This window comes from Sus scrofa, chromosome 2, assembly GCF_054392235.1.
Source record: "Sus scrofa isolate SSC_HxYL_T2T_F1_AM1 chromosome 2, Sscrofa_HxYL_maternal_Yorkshire_Landrace_v2.0, whole genome shotgun sequence".
NCBI lineage: Eukaryota > Metazoa > Chordata > Mammalia > Artiodactyla > Suidae > Sus > Sus scrofa.
The window spans coordinates 81,241,124-81,261,400 of NC_139384.1; the positions used below are offsets into that span (position 1 = coordinate 81,241,124).

At 56.4% G+C, this 20,277-nt stretch overlaps 3 protein-coding genes across 28 annotated transcripts in view; 2 read left to right on the forward strand and 1 right to left on the reverse strand.

The window, feature by feature from the left end:
• The first annotated feature begins 1,525 nt into the window (after positions 1–1,525).
• Positions 1,526–7,715, forward strand: ZNF414 (zinc finger protein 414). Of its 3 annotated transcripts, none has more exons than XM_021083890.2 (8): positions 1,526–1,651; positions 2,364–2,676; positions 2,998–3,105; positions 3,218–3,323; positions 3,804–4,153; positions 4,234–4,284; positions 4,709–4,873; positions 7,367–7,715. In XM_021083890.2, exons 1-8 carry the CDS (start codon positions 1,649–1,651, stop codon positions 7,609–7,611), a joined length of 1,341 nt encoding a protein of 446 aa, XP_020939549.1. In that variant the 5' UTR covers positions 1,526–1,648; the 3' UTR covers positions 7,612–7,715. The 3 variants fall into 3 exon arrangements, with proteins under 3 accessions (XP_020939549.1, XP_020939550.1, XP_084869186.1); XM_021083891.2 differs by lacking the exon at positions 7,367–7,715 and adding an exon at positions 4,964–5,152; XM_085013060.1 differs by lacking the exon at positions 7,367–7,715 and having other exon boundaries at positions 4,709–5,152.
• On the forward strand, positions 3,927–17,658 carry PRAM1 (PML-RARA regulated adaptor molecule 1). Of its 7 annotated transcripts, XM_085013056.1 has the most exons (13): positions 3,927–4,153; positions 4,234–4,284; positions 4,709–4,873; positions 8,291–8,345; positions 12,212–13,619; positions 13,708–13,771; positions 13,865–13,941; positions 16,402–16,456; positions 16,573–16,678; positions 16,824–16,986; positions 17,071–17,104; positions 17,182–17,216; positions 17,345–17,507. In XM_085013056.1, exons 4-13 carry the CDS (start codon positions 8,313–8,315, stop codon positions 17,380–17,382), a joined length of 2,013 nt encoding a protein of 670 aa, XP_084869182.1. In that variant the 5' UTR covers positions 3,927–4,153; positions 4,234–4,284; positions 4,709–4,873; positions 8,291–8,312; the 3' UTR covers positions 17,383–17,507. The 7 variants fall into 7 exon arrangements, 4 of the variants coding, with proteins under 4 accessions (XP_084869182.1, XP_020939547.1, XP_084869183.1 ...); XR_002341671.2 differs by lacking the exons at positions 3,927–4,153; positions 4,234–4,284; positions 4,709–4,873; positions 8,291–8,345 and adding an exon at positions 9,376–9,486 and having other exon boundaries at positions 16,565–16,678; XM_021083888.2 differs by lacking the exons at positions 3,927–4,153; positions 4,234–4,284; positions 4,709–4,873; positions 8,291–8,345 and adding an exon at positions 9,376–9,486.
• A 791-nt stretch (positions 17,659–18,449) lies between these two features.
• Positions 18,450–20,277, reverse strand: part of HNRNPM (heterogeneous nuclear ribonucleoprotein M) — a 45,065-nt gene continuing 43,237 nt past the window's right edge. For 14 of the 18 annotated variants that reach the window (XM_005654753.4, XM_085009243.1, XM_085009238.1 and 11 more), the window contains one exon: positions 18,450–18,872. In XM_005654753.4, coding sequence (XP_005654810.2) covers positions 18,709–18,872 — 164 coding nt within the window. In that variant the 3' untranslated portion in view covers positions 18,450–18,708. 18 annotated transcript variants of the gene reach the window in all.

Sequence of the window (20,277 nt, forward strand, 5' to 3'; positions counted from 1 at the left end):
ATTAGATGGTGTTAAAAATTCATGCTTAGGAGTTCCGTCGTGGCCCAGTGGTTAACGAATCCGACTAGGAACCATGAGGTTGCGGGTTCGATCCCTGCCCTTGCTCAGTGGGTTAATGATCCGGCATTGCCGTGAGCTGTGGTGTAGGTTGCAGATGCGGCTCGGATCCTGCGTTGCTGTGGCTCTGGCGTAGGCTGGCAGCTACAGCTCCGATTGGACCCCTAGCCTGGGAACCTCCATATGCTGCGAGAGCGGCCCAAGAAATAGCAAAAAGACAAAAAAAAAAAAAAAAAAAAAAAAAAATTCATGCCTAGAATATAGACCACATTCCTCTTTCTACAGTTCGCAAGGGCCCTTCATGACCCTCCTTGCACCTTGTCCATGTCCATTTTCTTTCCTGTTATTTATTTATTTATTTATTTTTGCTTCTTAGGGCTGCACCTGCAGCATATGGAAGTTCCCAGGCTAGGGGTCTAATCGGCGCTCTAGCCGCTGGCCACAGCCACACAGGATCCAAGCCATGTCTGCAACCTACACCGTAGCTCAGGGCAACGTTGGATCCCTAGCCCACTGAGCAAGGCCAGGGATCGAACCTGCGTCTTCATGAATACTAGTTGCGTTCATTAACCACTAAGCCACGATGGAACTCCTGTCCATTTTCTGACCTCCACTCGCTGCCTCCACTCTGCTCCAGCAATGCGCTGATAGCCTCACTGTTTCTTGAAAAAGACAAGATTTGTTCCTCCCCAACTCAAGCCACATGCACCAGCTTTCCATTCTTTTCAGAGCGCTATGGTCCCCAGACCTTCTACTGGCTCACTCTTTTTTGACCATCAGGTGACAGCTCAGATGTCACCTCACAGAGAAGCTTGACACACAACCTTCTGGGGGGTTTTCCTTTCTATATGAAGGTGTTTCCTTAATATAAGATGGTTTTCTGCATTTGTTGATTCATTGTTTCCCCATATTAAAACGTGAGCGGCCCCTGGTAACTGGGATGTTGGTCTGTTCTGTTCATTTTTGGGTCCCCAGTGCCTAGCAAACTGTAGGCACTCAAGGAATGGAGTTTGGGTTAGGTGATTCATTCCACACCAGTACATCCAGGGCTCTCCATACGTCTTCCTGAGGACGGTTAGCTTGCTTCCCGTCCTTGGCTATCTCAACGGACCCATTCCAACTTCAGAACTAAGCGCACTGAAAAATTTGACGGCCACTGTCAATTTCCTTACGAAGAGGCGGCTCACCAAACACGACATCTTTGAAAAAGAAAACCGTTTTTTATCCCCCTTCGAGGTATGGTGACGGTACGTGAGAGAATGAAGATGCTCATTTTGCAGAGAAAACTGAGGCCCAGGAAGCTTTTAATCCCATATCTCTGCGCACAGACTGTGCTAAATCTGCCCGATAGAACCGTCCTCGGCTTGCAAATCCACGCCGGCCCTACTTCGGCTTTCAAAGGAAAACCCGGGTGTCAGGCCCCGCCCCCTCGCAGGGCACAGCCAGCAGGCCCCGCCCCCGTTCTCGCGAGATCTGGAAGGCGGAAAAATGGCGCTGACGTGAGCACGAGCCTGCGGCCACCGAAGGAATCAGTGCAGCTTTAGCTGGAGCTGTCGGAGCCGAGGGAACAGGAGGCAGAATCGGGGCGAGGATGGTGAGCGCGGCGACGGGGACGCGGACGCGGCGAGCCAGCGGGGACTGGCGGGAAGCCGCCCGGTAGCGCTCACAGCCTACGGCCGACCCCGCCCCCACATCCGGGCACTCGCTCGCCGCTGGCTGTCACTAGGGGCGCACCCTACCCCCTACTTCCGGGTCTGGCTTCTACTGGGCCACGCCCACAGCTCTCGGGCACCGCCCCTGATCTTTATACAGTCGCCCCCCCCCCCCCAGCCCAGCACCTCCAGTTCACCTGCATATCTCGAGCCCGGCTGATAGATATATTTCCTTCCTCAAAAATCTACTTGGCCTTTTGTGGTCCCTCCAGCATCTTCTTAGTCGCACCCTGTTCAGAGCCCCATCTTTCTCCACTCCCTTCCCCTGGGCGGGCCTCCCACCTTTCCAGGTTAGGGTCTAAGGCATGCTTCTTTCATATGGGTGATTCCTGAACAGGTACCCCCTTATACATTTGGGACAACTTGGCTCCCTCCCAGAGAATGGGGGCACAGGAGGCAGGAGCCAAATCCACCCTCACCCCCTGCCCTCCATTTATGGTGACTCCTTAGGATGGCGGCTGACTGGGTGATGTCTCTGGGACATTGGCTGCTTCAGGAATGCCTAGTGGTCTTGGTGGGGTGGAGGGGTGCCCCTGGCTGGCCCAAGCAGACCCTGGGCCCAGAGGGGTTCTCCCCACCTCTTCCTTCCACCAGGAGGAGGAACCCTCAGGGCCCAGCCCAGACATGCCGGCCACTGCAGAGTCCAGCTCCAGTGAGACCGACAAGGAGGTGCTGTCCCCAGTTATGGCTGCTGTAGCCACCTCCTCTTCCATGGGGGAGGAGCCAGCCTCTGACCAGGCAGCCACACCCCCGGTGTGGGAACGTGGAGGGTCTGGAGGGACCCAGCAGCGTGCCTCCCCAGCCCCAGACAGTGGCCATCCTGGCCCTGGACCCAGCGTTGGCCCGATCAGCACTGTCTCCGGAAAGAGTGAGGACCTGCGGCCTCCCAGACGACGCCCACCACCAGGTGACCTGTGTAGAAGCCTTCTGGGGGAATCACTCCTGGAACAATAGGAGTGAAGAATACAGAATATCTCCAGACTTGGGGCCCATCTAGAGGGAATCGCCAGTCACTGAGCACCAAATGTATGCCAGGCTGTGGATACAGTGAGGAGCCAGGCAACTCAGCTCCTACCCTCTGGCAGTTTAGGCCCTACCCACTAGTGGGGGAGGCAGAGGGTAAAGGCCCCAGTAAGAAACCATAGGGTAATTCCAGTCCCATAAATGCCCTGGACAGCATGGATGGAAAAGGGACAGTGACAACCCCTCCTTTTTGTGCATCCTGCAGGGAAGCAGATACCCTGCTCCAGCCCTGGCTGCTGTCTGAGTTTCCCCAGCGTTCGAGACCTGGCACAGCATCTGCGTACCCACTGCCCACCCACACAGTCCCTGGAAGGTAGGGCCAGGGTAGGTGGTGGGGAGTCAGGTTAGGGCAGCAGGCAGGCAGAGCCTCCTGACTAGTCTTGGCCACTCCTCTCCACTCCTATCCTTCATCCCTGCCCTGCCAGGCAAGCTCTTCCGCTGTTCTGCCCTGAGCTGCACTGAGACTTTCCCCAGCATGCAGGAGCTGGTGGCACACGGCAAGCTGCACTACAAACCCAATCGCTACTTCAAGTGAGACTCTGTCCACCCAGACCTCTGCTGGTGGTTGGTGACCAGGCCCCACGCAGTTCCCCCCACCGCTGATTTTTTCAGCCACTACCTGGGCTCCAGGCTTTTCTCCCTTCATCAAGGGGGCTGGGTCGGGAGGTGGAGGTAACCTAGGGCAAGCCTAACCCTTACCTTACCTGCCCAGAAGAGAGACTGGTTGCTAGAGCAAGTTCCAGGGATCGGGAGGGCGGAGCTTAGAAGGGGGGACAGACATACAGGAGCCCCTCTGCCCTGTCCTTCTACCTCCCAAGAGGAGAACTGATCACCTAAGTGAAAATTGAGACTCCTTCCTCATCTTCCCCGGCCTCTGACCCGGGGGAATCGCGACCCAGTAGGAGGACGCTTAGGGCAGACTCCTCCCCCACAGATGGGGGAATCTATTATTTTTGGGCCCAGGCTCCCTTGTCTCCCTGGAGACCCAGCCCAACCCTCCGCCGCCCCCAGGTGTGAGAACTGCCTCCTGCGCTTCCGCACGCATCGCTCGCTCTTCAAGCATCTGCATGTTTGCGCCGAGCATGCGCAGAGCCCAGCCCCGCCACCACCCCCCGCCCTCGACAAGGAGCCGCCAGTGCCGGAGCGCCCCCCGGAGTCCGACGCTGCGTCGGCGCCGGGACTGCAGTTCCCGTTGCTCGAGCCGTTCACGACCCCTGCCCCTGCCCCTGCCCCTACCGGGCCCTTCCTGCCCTACTTGAACCCCGCGCCCTTTGGCCTGAGTCCCCCACGCCTGCGCCCCTTCCTGGCCGCCGCTCCCGGGCCGCCCGCCTCCAGCGCCGCCGTGTGGAAAAAAAGCCAAGGTGAGTGTGGGTGCAGGGCCGCCTGAAGGGTGGGCAGGGCTCATTCTGACTTCTGACCTTGACCCGCCCATTTATTGCAGGTGCAGGCGGCAGCCCGCGAAGACCCCAGGGCGGCTCCGACGCGCCCTCAGGTGCGTGCAGGTGACCACGCGGGAGGGTGTAGGGGATTTCTTTCCTGCGCCCTGCGGGGCCTAAGGGATGTTAGGAGGCAGCGGTGCCCAACCCTTTTCCAGGTGGCCGGAAATGTCACCCCTGAAATACAGGATTTTGCTTTGAAAATTACGGCCCCTGCTCCTTCATCTGCGCCGGCGTTTCCGTGTAAAACTCGCGCCCGGTTCCCGAGTCTTTCCTCCCTACGTTGGTTCAGAGGATGGGAGAAGGGGACGCGAATAAATCAAGTTTAATGCCCTCAAATACCTGGGGAGACGCCCAGGAAAAACGGATCAGCCAGGCCAGGGCAGGCCCCGGGCGCCCGGGAGCTGATGGGGAGGCGGGGAAAGGTCCGACCCGCCCTCGCCCAGGGCCGGGGGCTGACCAGATCCCGCCTGCCCGCAGGGCACGCGGCCCCGAGCCGCATCTTGTGGGAGCACACGCGCGGCCGCTACTCCTGCATGCAGTGCGCCTTCTCCACGGCCTCGCGGGCCGCCATGACACTACACCTGGAAGACCACCGCCCCGCGGCCCCCGCGCCGGGGCAGCCGCGCCCCGACGCGCCGGCGGGTAAGGCCCGGGAGCGCGCGTGTGGGGAGGGCGGGGCCCCTGGGGCGAGAGGCGGGGCCGAGGCTCAGGCGACCCCTCTGCCCCACCCAGACCCGGCCCCGCTTGCGCGCCAGGTGTCGCCGCTGCTGTCAGAGGGGGAGTGTCCAGTATTCTCGCCGCTCTGAACCCCGCTGCGTTGGGGGGTGGGGAGAGTGGGTAGTTTTGTAATTTTCGGTGGGGTCGGGGGAGCCTTGAGATGGCCGGGATGGGGGAACAATAAAGGAGGCAGTTGAGCCAGCCTGTGCTGTGTCTGGGTCCCTTGCCCCTGCAATGCGTAGTGAGTCAATCGAGCCGTCCTGGGGCACACCCAACCGGGGGAGGGGGCAGGTCTCCCCTGACAACCTACCTATGTCCCACTTCCCCTGTCACTTCAACACTAGGATAGCTGTAGGTGGCTCTCTATCTTGTTCCTTCACTTCCAGAAATCAGAGGAGATGGAGGTTTCTGGTTTTATTTTAAAAGTCCCAGGAGTTGGGGGCACAGGCTGGGAAGCTGGCCCAGATGGAGCTTCCCAGATCCTCAGGACAATGCTGACTCTCAGGGAGGTGGCAGGGTCCCCAGATCTGGACATTCCATGGCAGCCCAGGGCTCAGGCCTCATCATCATCCTTCTTGCTGTCCTCCCCTGACTCCCTCTGGTTGCCCACTTCCGCTTCTCCCCCTGCCCTAGCCCTGAGAAGGGTGAGTCAAGGCCAGCCCTGGAGAGCCTGGGCTCCCTTCCTGCACACCCTTCTGACAAATAGGTTTTTTTCTTCCTTTCCTTCTTAAGAAGTCAGGCTGGGGCCAGGGTTCAAAATCTAGTACCATACTGCTGTCACCAGAACCCCATGGGTCAAAGCCTCCTGAGTCTGGAAGTCTGACATCTTGTTGGCAGTCATCCTTCAAGACGTAGTTATACCTTGTGCATCTTGCCCCCTTCCAGCCCTGCGATCCCTTAGCCCAGGCCTCAACCCTCGCCTAGTCCTGGAGCACAGGAGGCAACCTCTCTTGCCCTTCCCCCAGTCTGCAACACCCCTGGAATCAGGGGTCTCTTCCATTTGTGCCCCTCCCCTACCTGGTACCCTTCAATGGCTCCCCACAGCTCTTTGGATGAGGAGCCTGTTCTCATGGCCCACAAGGCCCTCATCTTGAACCATCTCCCTCCTCCTCCTTTTCCTAGGGAACATAAACATCCTATGAGCCAGAACCCAAGGACCAGGTCCCCATCCCTTCCCGCTTCCCTTCTTACCTCCTCCGTCTTCCAAGCTACCAGAGTTGTCATCTGCCACCTCTTCAACCTCAGTATCTGCAGCCAACAAGACACTAGTCACCCCCTGGGTGGAGTCCCCAGGCCCCATCCCTCCCACACCACCCTCCCATCTCCTCCTTGCCCTCCCTCACCATCCTCCCCCAGTCCTCAGAATCCTCATTCCCCTGTGTGTTGGCCTCAGACTCAGAGTCAGACAGGGTCCCCAGCATCAAAGCCGTCCAGGTAGCTGAACTGGGATAATGGCTCAAACACCTGCTCCTAGTGCAGCTGTAATGTCTCATCAAAGGTCAACAGTTCCAAGTTCCAAAAGCCCTTCAGATTCTCCTGGGAAGGGCAGTAGGGAGGTTTTGGAGCCCTTAGAACCTGGCCCACCTCGACCAAGGGGCCAGTCTGCCCGCCTGCCTGCCCCACTGCCCTTGGCCTCACAAGGGCACAAGGGGCTTCAGGGCTTTGGTGTCCTCGATGGGGTTGCAGCTGAGGCTCAGGTGGCTCGGGCCAGGTGTCTACTCCACCAGCCCTTCCAGGCCCCCCTTGAGTTCCCCCCTTCTCAGCCAGAAGCCTTGAAACCACAACCGTATGATCTGGGGAAGATTCAACCTCTCTGCGTCTCACTTTCCTAGTCCTTAAAATGGGTGTCATAATGTGCATGATGAGTTCTTGTGAGGATCCAAAGAAGTGTGGGGAGATGGGAGGTCCCTGGTGGTTCTGGTGGTTAGAACTCAGCGCTTGCACCACTGCAGCCCGGGTTCAGTCCCTAGCCTGGGAACCCAGATCCCACATCAAGCCACTGCAGGCCGTGGCCAAAAAAAAAAAAAAAAAGGAAGGGGTGGTGGAAGGCTTGGGAAACATTTGCAAGTGGTTCATTCATATCCCTCCAGCCACCAAGCCTGTGGCTGCCTGGGACTCTCTCAAGAACCTGGGAAGGAGGTGGGTCAAGGGCCCACTTTACAGATAGAGAAAGCGAGGCTAGGAGGGTAAGCTGATGGAGCCTTCAGCCTAGCCAGGCCCAGTTCCAAGTCGCACTGCTTCTGCACCACCATGGAAGCTGAGCACGGGTACCACTGAGGAGAAAACCCAAGCAGCGAGGCCCAAAGGGTACTCTCTTCTCTTCCTACGCTCCCAGGGACCCTAGACACCCTTGGAAATATGTCCCTAGGCCCACCCTTTCCTGTGTCTCCAGGGACAGGGCTGTTGTTCCATCTCCAGGGTACCAGGATATTCCCAGCCCCCAGGAGTTCTCCCCATCGAGCCCCTCACTCAGCCACCCCCAGATCCAGGCAACATCACTTCCCAGTCTATTAGGATCTTTCCAGAGAGACCAAGAGAACCAACATCTTTGTCCAGGTACCTCCCCCAAATCCCATCACTCATGTAGATGCCACAGCCCCTCCTATAGGTACAGTGGGTCCATGGGCCCCCTTCGGCCCCTCACTGCCTTCTCTAGAAGCTGAAATCACCTTGAGGCCTAGGGAGCAGGGTCACTCTGAAAACTCCTTCCAACCCTCACCCTCTCCCAACTCATGTCCAGCTTTTGTCTGCTTGCCTGGGAAGTCTTACTGCTCCCACTGTCCCCTCTGGGCTCCTGAAGCCCCTGACCTCCCTCTGGCCAACCAAGCCATGACCCCTACAGAGTGTCCCCCACCCCAACTCCAGAATACCTGAAAGCGGAGTCCTCTTAGGGCCCCAGCTCCACCCAGCAGAGGGCGCCCAGGAGTGCCAGTCTGAAGGGAGAATGAATGAGTGCACGCTAGCGCCACCCACCTTGCACAGCTGCCCCAGGGGCCAGGGTGACCCGAAACTGTAGGTTCAAGTTAAACAGGCTGAGCTGCTCCAGCACCCAGACCTTGTCATCCCAGCCTCCCAAGCCTCCTGTTCCAGATGTGAGGGGAACCCACATCTGGGAACGTGACCCAGGGTGCATGTCTGTTGGTGCAGGAACAGGGACACATAGCTGCAGAGGCTCCAGAACCCCTGAGCTGTACTCTTAAAGCAGACATATTGGCAGAGGTGGCTGCCTGTGGTTTTCGAGGCACAGGTGAATGAAGGGCATCTGCTAAGAATGCAACATCCAGCCTCTGTCCCTGTCTCATCTGGATCCTTCTGGAAACTTCTCTGTTCTTGCTTCTCTAGATGTGATCCTCGGACCAGCAGTATGGGCATCCCCCTGGATGTTTCAGAATCCGAGGTGAGGTGCCACCTCTGACCTGAGGCACAGCCTACACTTTAAGGGGGTCTTGCTTCTCAGCTGCACGTTAGAATCACCCTGAAGGTGTGTTAACTCAGGCCACACCCCAGGCCAATTAAGTCAGAATTGCTGGGAGCTTCTGTCTTCTGGTGGTTTTGTTTGTTTGTTTTGGCTGCACCTGCGGCATGTGGGAGTTCCAGGGCCAGGGATCAAACCCACGCCATAGCAGTGACCTGAGCTGTTGCAGTGACAACGCCAGATCCTTAACCCACTGAACCACCCACAGACTCCAGCTTCTGTCTTTCTGTATCCTCCTCTAGCGACTCCAATATAGAAGTTTCTCCTTGGGTGTTTCCTCCTTTTCTCTCTGAGCCCCAGTCACTGAGCATGGCTGTCAGGGTTACCCTGGTCTGGCGGGGCCTGACCCTGAGAGGGCTGGTCTTGCCCACCTTCACCCCCTCTTCGCTGGCCTCCCAACCATCCCCATTGTCCTCCCTCCCTTATCCTCTGGGAGCCTAGGGGTGGTCCTCAGACTCCCTCCCTCTCCCAGAGGAAAGGCCTTGGACACCGCCCACCCCCCAACTCCACCAAATCTGCCATCCTGGCCAGGCCCTCGGCCAGTGTTACATCTCTCCCGTAACAAGGAAGTCCTGCTCAGAGCTGCAAATTGGACCAAAGGGAAGTGTTGAAATGAGGAAGGGGGATTGAGGCAACAAGAGTCAGTAGGCGGGCCTCACACAGCAGACTCGCTTGGCTGCTGGCTCTCCCAGCCCAGAGCTGACCATGTTCCTGCTCCACGGAGAACTGGCCGCCCCCCACCCCCACGCCCACCCCGACGGAGGCCCTGGCTGGACTTGGCCTTGGCCTGCCTCTGTTGGCAGAAGGTCCTCAAGGTCTGGCACAGGGAGTCGGGAAGTCAGCACACAGCAGGGCATGGGGTGGGAGGGAGGGGGACGGGATCTGAGGAAGGGCCAAGGCTGTCCCCGCCTCCTCTCCTTCCTCTGCCCTCCCCGCCTGGCCAGCAGACCCCACCCCGTGGGGCCCGGGGCCCATGGAGCAGAAGCTGCAGTCACTTCCTGAGGGCGGTGGCTCTGGCTTGGATCCCACTTGCCCCGTGGCCCGTCACCCACCTGCAGCCATGGTGAGTCTCCAAGCCCTGGGAATGTCCCCCACTGGCCAGCTGGAGGCAAGGGATGCCACAGGTGGACACTGGCGGGCACATTCCAAAAGCGGGGGCGGCAGAGGGGCAGACGATCTGTCCGGGGCGCGGGAATGACTGACACGAACGCCAGAAATGGGAAGGAGTCAGGACCCACCTCTGGGACAGCTCAGGCGCTGAGGGGCCTGTGGCCCGCTGAGACTGTGACTATAAGGGGAACTGGGGGCCTGCCCAGACAACACCCCACCCCCCAGGTCAGCATGAACAGCAACCTGGTCACAGGCAGCCAGGGTAAGCAGGAAGGGCTTCCTGTGGGTGACAAAGTGGGTCATGCACCCGCTGCCGGCCACCCCCGCTCCCCAGCCATCCCCCAAGGCATGACCTGCTGACTTGGACTTCTCTGGCCCCGGGGGTCACAGAGGGAGCCTTGCCCCAACCCGCCGGGGTTGGGGGCTTTCACGAAAGGCCTCCCGACAGGAATCACCACCTATCTTTGTTCTCTGGGCTGGGGGACAGTGAGGCGCAGGCGGAGCCACGTCCAAGAGGTGCTGCCCTTCCCCTGCCCCAAGCTCCTAGACCCCAGGTGGAGCCAGGCTTGGGGGCCTGGGGCAGGGCCATCTCCGGGAGAATTTGTCCGTCAGAGCAGGCCTGGCCTTACCTGTGGGTCTCCTGTGTTTGGGATTGGTGGTGAGAGGTGGGTCCAGACAGTACCTGGAGCTGACTTGGTGTGCCAGCCATGGTCACGCCTGTGCCCAGGGGGCCTGCCGCTGGTCCTCGGCATCTAGGACAGTGAGGTCCTGTGCCCACATTTGCCTCCAGGCTTCTCAGGGTTACTCTGTGTGCGTCTGCATGAGAACGTGATGGTCTGAATGGACGTGGCTGAGTATGTGCCCGTCTCTGTGTGTCCTCAATGTTCTTTATTTCAAGAGTTCCTGAGCATCTTTACTGTGTGCCAGGCACTGGGAGGACCGCAACGCATGGGACAAGTTGCTGCCCTCTTGGCAGTGGTGTTCCACAGGCGCTGGGGGAAGGGGGAGTAGAGGTACCTCCCAAAATAAAAAAAAACCTACCCCAAACGTAGCAGTCAAGCACCCCAAGAAACCCCTGCAACCCGAGTTCACTGATCTGCCCAAGAAGCCCTCCAAACTTGAGTCTAGTGAATTTTCCAAGGAGTTCCCACAGCTTGAGGTCACTCCATTCCACGATTTATTGAGTAAAATAAATTGAATGATAGAGGATGGCAATTACTAAGAGGACAGTAAGCCAGGTTGGGGAGGATGGAGGGTGCTGGGAAAGAGGGTGCTGAGTTTCTTTTTTTCAACTCAAGTGGTCTGGGAGGAAGGCCTCTCTAATAAGGAACTTGGGAGCAGAGACCTGGAGGAGGAGGAGGAAGCCCTTGCGGTGGGGAGTGTCCCAGGCAGGGGCCTGAGACTGGGGGGAGGGAGGCTAAGGCAGTGACTAAATAGGGGAGGTAGGATCTAAGATTCGGGCCTTCGTGACATCTTTAGCTTTTATTGCAGGGAAATGAAGGAACTCTGCCCGATTTTGAGCAGAAGGGCACAAACTGACTTAAGGTTAACAGGCCTCCTCTGGCTGCTGTCAGCTGACGGGCCAGGGATGGGGGTGCCAGAGGCAGGCAGGAGACCAAGGAGGAGCCTATTAAATAATTCAGGCCACGGGGGAAGGTGCCTCCCCCAGGCGGCTTCCTCTGGCCCAGGACAGTAGCGCAGGCGCTAAGAAGAGGTTGGATTCCAAATGTATTTTGAAATTAGAAAAGAAGGGCCTGGAGTTCCCATCATGGTGCAGCACAAACAACCTGACTAGGAACCCTGAGGTTGCAGGTTCGATCCCTGGCCTTGCTCAGTGGGTTAAGGATCTGACCTTGCTGAGAGCTGTGGTGTAGGTTGCAGACGCAGTTCGGATTCAGAGTTGCCATGGCTGTGGTGTAGGCCTGCAGGCTTCAGCTCCGATTTGACCCCTAGCCTGGGAACCTCCATATGCTGCAGGTGCAGCCCTCAAAAAAACAAAAAAACAAAAAAAAAAAAAGAAAGAAAGAAAAAGAAAAAAAAGAAAGAAGAGCCTAGAGTTCCCTTCATGGCTCAGCGGTTAACCAACCCAACTAGGATCCATGAGGATACAGGTTCGAGCCCCGGCCTCACTCAGTGGGTTGGGGATCCAGCATTGCCGTGAGCTGTGGTGTGGGTCGCAGATGTGGCTCGGATCCCGTGTGGCTGTGGCTGTGGTGTAGGCCAGCATCTACAACTCCTGGGAACTTCCATATGCCACATATGTGGTCCTAAAAAGCCAAAAAAAAAAAAAAAAAAAAAGAAAAAAGAAAAGCCTGGGGAGGAAAGGAGGGGCTCGAGGAGGCTCCACTGACTGAAGGGGAGGGCTGTGGGAGCAGCAGGCTGCCGGGGCACCAGGAGCTTGTGTCCTGGGTGGGGCAAGGTTGGGTGCACACATTCCAGGCCTAAGTGGAGAGGTCAGAAGAGTGTAGGAGTTTAGCAGAGCCTGGGACCCACGGGAGACAAAAGCATGGGCGTCTTCAGCCCACAGAGAAGAGGGCCAAGGGAAGAAGGTGGGGAAGGGGAGCTGACTGCAAAGGAGTCAGGGAAAGGTGGTGTGTGTCTGTGACCATGTCCCCATGTCCCCACGTCCATCTCTCCACATGGATGTATGAGTCCCTGCCTGACTCTGTGTCCCCTAGGGGAGTCATCAGGACTTTCGGAGCCTTCAAGCAAAGTTCCAGGCCTCTCAGTCTGAGACCAGCGAACACCCCAAAAAACCCCCAAAGCCTGAGTTCAACAAACTCCTCAAAAAGTTCCCGCAGCCTGAGCTAGGCGAGCACTCCAAGAAGCCCCTGCAGCCCGAGTTCACTGATCTGCCCAAGAAGCCCTCCAAACTTGAGTCCAGTGAACTCAAGTTCAAGAAGTTCCCACAACTTGAGGCCACTCTGTTCCCCAGGAAGCCTCCGAAGCCTGAGGTCGGGGAGGCCCCTCAGAAGCTCCCACAGCCTGAGCTCAGCAACACCCCCAGACCCTCTGCAGAAGCCAAGTTCCCCAGGAAGTTCCAGCAGCCAGAGCCCAATGAGGCTACCCTGAAGCCCTTGCAGCCTGAGTTCAGTACCTTTCCCAAGAGGCCCCCGCAGCCTGAGTTCTCTGTGGTCCCCAGAAAGCCCCCACAGCCTCAGGTCAGTGGCCTCCCTAAGAAGTCCCTGCTGGAGCCTGAGTCCAGTGAGGTCCCTCCAACGCCCCCCTCAAAGCCTGAGTGTAGCGAGCCCCACCCCCACTCCTCACAGCCCAACTTCAGTATCCTTCTCAAGAAGCCCCCGCAGCCTGAGGTCAGTGCAAACCTCAGAAAGCAGGGGCTTTCTGAGGTCAGCGGCCACCCTAAGAAGTCCCTGCCACAGATCGAGTTCACTGAGGCCCCTCAGGCACCCCCTTCAAGGCCCGAGTCCAGTGAGCCCCACCCCCACTCCTTGCAGCCAGACTTCAGTACATTTCCCAGAAAGATCCCACTGCCTCAGCTGAGTGACCTCCCCAAGAAGCCCCTGCAGCCTGAGTTTGGCAACCTCACCAGGACGTCCTCAGAGCCCGAAGTCAGTGTGTTTCCCAAGAGGCCGAGGCAGTCTGAATTCAAAGCGCTCTCCAAGAAGCCCCCACAGCCTGAGCTGGGTGGCCTCCCCAGGACATCCTCAGAGCCTGAGTTCAACCTGCTCCCCCAGAAGTTTCTGCAGCCCGAGTGCCAGGGGCACCCCCGCAAGTTCTCGCAGCCTGAGGCCACTCTTCTGCCCAAGAAGCTCCCACAGGCTGAGTTCCTCGGTGACCTCCCTAGAAAGCCCCCACTTCCTGGCTCGGTTTCAGAGAGCTCACTGCCCACAGCAGTTGCGGGCTCTAGCTCTCGGTTCCCGCTCAGCCCAGGGTTTGGAGCCAGGCAGCAGAGATCAGCTCTCACCCGCAGTGTTGGGTCAAGGCTGGGCTTCAAACCTGGCCATCCACCCCGGCGGAGGCCTCTGCCCCCTATCAGCAGCCTGGGTCCTCCTCCAGCCAAGCCCCCACTGCCCCCGGGCCCCAGAACCATCCAGAGCTTTTGGAGAACCTCAGCAGCAGACACAGGTGGGTCAGGGCAGCCCAGGCAAAAAGTGGGGGCAGAAGTTCCCCGGCAGGGCCCACCTCCCTCCCTGCTGCCCTCCTCTCTCCACAGCTCTGCCAAGAAGCCCTTCTGCTGGGATCCGCTTCCAGGTTCGACAGCCTGCAGACATCCCACAGTGAGTGTGGGGAGTCGGGGGCAGGGGCACAGGTCATGGGGCTGGAAGAGGCCCTCATCTCAGATAAGACACCCCCCCCCCGCCCCACTGCAGGAACCCAGATGAAGTCTACGAGCTATACGATGACGTGGAGTCCACAGATGACTACAGACCCAGCACCAAGGGCAGGGGTATGTTGGTGACAGGGCCTGGCCCTTAGCCAGACCAGTCTGCCAAGGCACCTGGGGAACAGACATCACAAGGGCATTTTCTGCCATGTTGCCCGTGTGAGGCCCAGTGACAATCCATATCCTTGATGGACTGAAAGGATAGTGCCAGGGAGAGAGCAGAAAGGTGCGCCTGATTTCAGAAAGGTCAGGCCAGCTCCTGATGGGTGGAACAGGGTGGGGAAGGGCAGCCCAGAGGCCAGCAGACAGACCATGGTGTGGTATGGCAGGGCAGGGGTGTGTCCCAGGGCGGTGGCAGGAGACATGGAGAGCAGTGGAAGAATCAGGCAAAAAGGAGCAAGAGGACTTGGTGGTGTATCACCAAGGACAAGAGCAAGAGAGTTCATGACAGGGATGGGGCCCAAATTTTGAGCCTGCACCTGGGTACAGAGTAAGATAGGCATCAGGACCCATCTTAGATCTGTGGTCTTGGAGGAGATGCCTGAGGGACGTGTAGGACTTGAGCCTGAGATCAGAGGCACAGGCTGGAGACAGGCTGTGACAGACCCTGGGTCTGCAGTCCCAGGCAACTCTCTGCACTCTGGACCCTTCTCTTTTCTTCTGAGCCTCTGCTCCTGGAGAGCAGAACGGAGGCCACTCAGCCGTAGCTGTGAGGATAATGCATTCAGCAACCTCATGTACAAACAAAAATGGCTCCTGTGCCAGCACTTTGCCAGAATGTGCACGACCCCCGAGGTGGGGTCATGCCCATACTACAGAAGTGGAAGCTAGAGGACACAAGAAGTGACTTGCCCCAAGAGCTCACACGGCCAGTACATGGTAGCCCAGCCCTCTGCTCCCAGGCTGCTTCCCTGCCCTGTCTTTGGGTCTCCTGCAAGGGTGCCTTTTGGATACTATTGCTCCTTCCCCACCAGCCCTCTCCTCAAAGTCTGCTGCCTCAACAGCTGTTACTCCTTCCCAGGCCCCTGCTGCTTCTCCTAGGCTTTCCCCAGGGGCTGCTTGCAACACCCGGATTAGCAAAGAGCTTCCTGACAGGGCCCCTCCTGCTTCCGCCCCAGCGAGGATCTGTGGCTCGGGCCACGCTTGGGGATGTGGATGTGTGGCAGGAGTACCTCTGGCCACTCCACTTCCAGCAGCCTTGCAGGCATGGCTCACCCCCAACCCCAGACTGGGCACATCCCTACCTTTGCCCACCATCCTAGACACTGGGCAACCATCTCCCCATCTCATGCCAGTTGTTCGAGATCGCCATTAGATACCACGAGCTTCCCTAGACCTCCTCTCCCTTCTCCAGACACTGAGTAGAGCTCACTGGTGGTATGGATTGTCCCAAGGGCTGCTTTGCCTTTTTCAAGTCTGTCCCCAACTGGAAGGAACTCTGGGCTTCCCCCCCATGCCTCACTCAGAGCAGTGGCAGCTCCACTAGAGGCTCCCTGAACAGATCCTCTGGAGGGGTCCGGCCCAGTTCTTTCCCAGGACCTGAGGGCAGATAGCTCAGGATCTCACTGCCAGGAGGCTGGGGACATGGGCACACCAGGGTCTGCCCTGCCCTGAGCTCTCCAGCTGCGGCAGGTTTGTAGGGGCTCTAGGGTGAAGTCAAGTCCACTCCCAGCTCCCAGCTGAGTGAATATCTGGGAGAGATAAGAGGAGCTTGAGAGGGAGTGTTCTGGGGGGGGACGGTGGGTGGAGGCCATCCAGCACAGCACCTGGAGGGGTGGGAGCGTGCCATGCAAATACCCATCAGGCAGTCCGAGGGGAGCTTCTGCTGGCCTGAAAGGTCCAGTTATCCAGAAAGGACTGCAAAAAGCTGGTGGCTTCAGGTTCTGGATCCTTCACTCACCTGGGGTTCATGAGGGTCTCACTGTAAGCCAGACCCTGGGCGAGCAGGGCTCATACCTGGAAAGCTGGCTATTTGCCTCACCCAGGAGACCTGTACAGTCCAGAGTCTCATTATCAGCCAAGCCAACCCAAGAAACCCCTCCCAACAGCTCCTTCCAGAGGTGGACCTTTGTTTTCTAGAAAATGGGTTTTTTCTTCCTGCCTTATTTTTTTGACCCACATCACAATTCCCAAAACCTTACCTCCTCTACCAGGCAGGAGTGAAACAGTATCAAAAGCTCACAGATAAATCCTGCCTCTACCTTTAACAGCTGGGTGACCTTGGGCAGACTCTCTTACCTCTCTGAACCCTTACTTCATCCTGAGCAAGTTGGGATGACAGTCATCAATAGAGTTGACATGAGGGATAAACAGTTTCTCCCACACCTAACATGTGATAGGAGTTAAGAAAATGAAAGAGAACTCACAACCCATGAGAAAGGCCTGGGGAAAGGGGAGGGGAGGGCCCCCACTGCCCACTCCCCTACCCCCTGTCATGAGAATTAACACAGGAAAGATCAAGCCAGTAGGTCAAAAGACCAAACCAAGGGGCCCTGCCCTAAGTCGGCATTCTGACTGTCCCAGATGAAGTGCTGTCTACCCAGCAATCCCCCAAGAGGCCACAAGACCCAGAGCCCAGGTACCACAGGGCAAAGGGAGTGGGGCAGGGCGGGGCTGAGCCCTGGGAGGACAGTAAAGGGGTGTCTCCCAGAAGCACATCTTGCTCACAAGCACCCAATTCCTTGAGGGGCTCAGGAAGAAGGCGCCCCAGCAACAGCAGTCACCACCCGAGGACCTAAAGTCCCTGAAGCAGATCCGGAAGGCAGAGAAAGCTGAGCGGGAGTTCCGGAAGAAGTTCAAGGTATGAACCCCACGCAAAGCAAGAGTCCTGGGAGGGCTGGGCTCAGCTCCGGTTGACCAAGGCCCAGTGAATTCCATCCTTAGAAAGCAGCCGGGGAGTCTCTGGGTGGCAGCACAGGCGAAAACACTAACCTCTTCCTCCCCAGTTTGAGGGGGAGATCGTGATTCTGACTAGGATGATGATTGACCCCAATGCCAAAACACGACGTGGGGGTGGCAAGCATCTGGGAATTCGGCGTGGGGAGATCTTGGAGGTGATTGAGTTCACCAGCAAGGAGGAGATGCTATGCCGGGACACCAAGGGCAAGTGTGAGTGAGCTCAACCCAGGCAGCCCTGGAGGATGGGTCACCATCAGGAAGAGAGAACTCACCATCCCTGCTCTCTCTTCACAGATGGCTACGTGCCCAGAACAGCTCTCCTGCCCCTGTGAGTACTGGCCCTGATGGGTGGGGGTTGTCATGGGTCAGGGTGACCCTTGCTGACCCAACTGTGCTCTCCACCAGGGAAACAGAGGTATACGATGATGTCGATTTCTGGGGTACGTAGATACTCTGGGTGGACTGGAAGGGATACATTGCCTCAGAGGGGTAAGGTCTCATCCCATTCCCCCAGGGGCTATCTGCTTATGGGGCAAGGGTCACTGAAGAAGTCACTCTTCCTCAACAGATCCTCTGGAGAACCAACCACTGCCCCGGGAACAATAACGCCTGCTGGTGTGGGGACCCAGAACAACACACCAGCCCAGCATCCCAGCGTGGCCATCACGGAACTGCCTGGGGTCCTGTCTGACCACGTACACAGACCACATAAAGCCCTTCCTTTAAAGCGATTCTGGTTTCTTGTCTTCTAATGGGCACACACATTACAGCCACAATCAAACACTCAGAAGAATCTCTGGGGTCACCTCGCTTCTCCCAGGCCTCACCCCCTCAACCACAGAGACCAGGAAGGAGAAAAGTGGATCAGGGGAAGGTGGCAAGGGAGCTTGGCACCTTGCTAGACTTTGAGGTGGGAGTCCCTGTGATGGTACCCCATGTCAGCTGCCACTCAGATTGGAAAGGGAAGACCCTCTGTAACCCTTCACATCCAACATAACAAGCAGCAGCTGCAGCTCCCCACAGACTACAATCAGCTGTCCAGCCCAAGTGGACCTATGTATGAGGTCATACCTTGGGGGGAATATTACTTAGTTCTGATAGGGTCCAAGTATCAAGTTCAGCCTGAACCTTGACATGATTAAATATGGTCAGAAAAAAACCTGTGTTGAAACCTAATGCTCTCCATGTCATGATACTAAGAGACAGGGCCTCTGGGGAAGCGATTAGGTCATGGGGGCAGAGGCTTCATGAATGGGATTCATGCTCTTATAAGGTCCCCTGGCCCCTTCTGCCATATGAGGTTACAGCTAGAAAGTGCCATTGATGAACCAGGACTGGCTCCTGAGTAGGCACTGAATCTGCCAGCACCTTGATCTTGGACTTCCCAGCCTCCACAACTATGAGAAACAAATGTTTATTATAGCAGCCAAAGCTGACTGAGACAAAAACCAAATTGGAAATCAGCCTCACGCAGAATCTGTGCCCCAAGAATAACTACCCCGGAGAGAGACAGGATGTTTCTGACAGCCAAGTGCTCCAATACCAGCACTGGGGGACTGAGGTTCACTCAGGATTTGGTTTGCGTAAGGAGATTTTTCTGAAGTGTCACCCAAGGGTAGAAAGGAGACTGAGCAGCTCTGGTTGCCCCACAACACACACGCAAAGCAAGCAGCTTTCAGGAACTGGTATTTATTATCAAAGTCATATTCGATGTCAACAAGATGCCACAACTACAAAAAAAATTGCGCACATTGCAATCTCAATGCAAACAGTCAAATGGAACCCCAGTCATTAAAAAAGTAATTCAAATTACCCCAAAAAGCAACTGAATTTTTTAAACATCTTTATACATCCAGCCAACAAATTAAAATGGTTAACAAGAAAAAATACAAATTCAGAGGTCTGGTCTCGATGTTTAAAAAAGGCAACTGCTTAAGCATTTCTATCGATTCGAACATCAATCTCTCGGCCACTCAGCTTCATCCCATTCATCATCCGGCAGGCTCTCTCAGCCACCTCTGGCGACTCAAACTTAACCACACCGCACCCCTTGGACTTCCCATTCTCCATCTTGATGTCGGCATACAGCACGTGGCCTGGGCACAGGGAGGGAAGAAGAGACCACAACTCATCAGGCAAACCCAGAGCTCAGCCTCAGTCTGGGCTCCACTCAGTCCAGATCACCTGTTGGATTTTGGTTGACAGAGTCAAAAGGGAGAGTGGCCCTCGTGCCTGGCACATGAATGCTCAGAACCCAGCTACTATGGCCCTTAGCCATGTTGCCATTCTTCTGCCAACAGGACAACCATCTGACCCCTTAATAAGCATTCCTGGTGGCTTCAACTGCACACCTTTACTTTTGAGACAGTCATGAAAGAGGCCATGTGAAGCCAACTTTAGGCAAATTTTAGAGGCTTCACTTTTAACACACTGCTCCACTGTATTTACAAGGCTGTTGCCAATACAATGGACACCTGCGTACTGTCCAAATATAAGCTGTGTAATAATTAATTAGCAACCAGGTTGCACACATTCATTCAAGCTCCAGTTAAGCATCCAGTTATGTGTCAAGCACTATGGAAACAACCTACAAGGAAAGAATCAAAGAAACACAGGGCCAAGAACACTGTCGCCGGTGCTGGCACCCACAATTCTAGGGCCATCAACTCCGCCTGAGGGGAAGGTCAACATCTGGAGGGTTTCTCACAGGAAAGTTCTAAATCAGCTTAAGAGAAATTCACCAGGAGGAAGACTCTTGCTGCTAACAGCTCACAATGGAGCCCTTCTGGGGAGCAAACTCAGGATTCATGGATAAGAGGGAGATGAAATAGGATAAGTCTAAGTTGTATGGGGGCTTGTGAGTTTGGGCTTTCTCTTGTCAGCAGAGGGACACCTCCAGACATCTGAGGCAGGGGGAGTGACATGATCCAATTTAACTTTTCACTTATCTACTACAATGTGGAAACTAAGAATGGGGAATGAGGGCAAGAATGGGGCTAGAAGGCAGGCAATGGCTCAACAGCTAACGTTAGAGAAGAACCAGGAGAACAGCAATAATGGTGAGATCTGAAGCACTACAGCAGAAAGAAACGAGAAAATATTGAGAAGGCCTTGATTCAGACCTCTGGCTTTAGAGCTGGGGCTCCCACATAACACAGTTAAAAGAAGGCAAAAAGACATGTAGACACAGGGACTCATCCGGAGACAACTTAACTTCCTTTTGACCACCAGTAAGCCTTCTAGAATGGCTGCCTGGTATGCCAGGAAACCACAATCAGAGACCCTTAGCCTAAGGTTGCATACCCAGAGCCTGTGAAAGCTCATTCATGGGACCTGCTGGTCAAGTGGTGCTATTGTGGAAAGCAACCTCGTCTCAGATGTATTTACTTTCATTTAGCTTTGTCACTTAGAAGCCATGTGACCTCAGGAACGTGACTTTGCCTGACTCTGTAAAACGGGGACAATACTACCTCCTTTCAAAGACAAGAAAAGGGAAAAAAC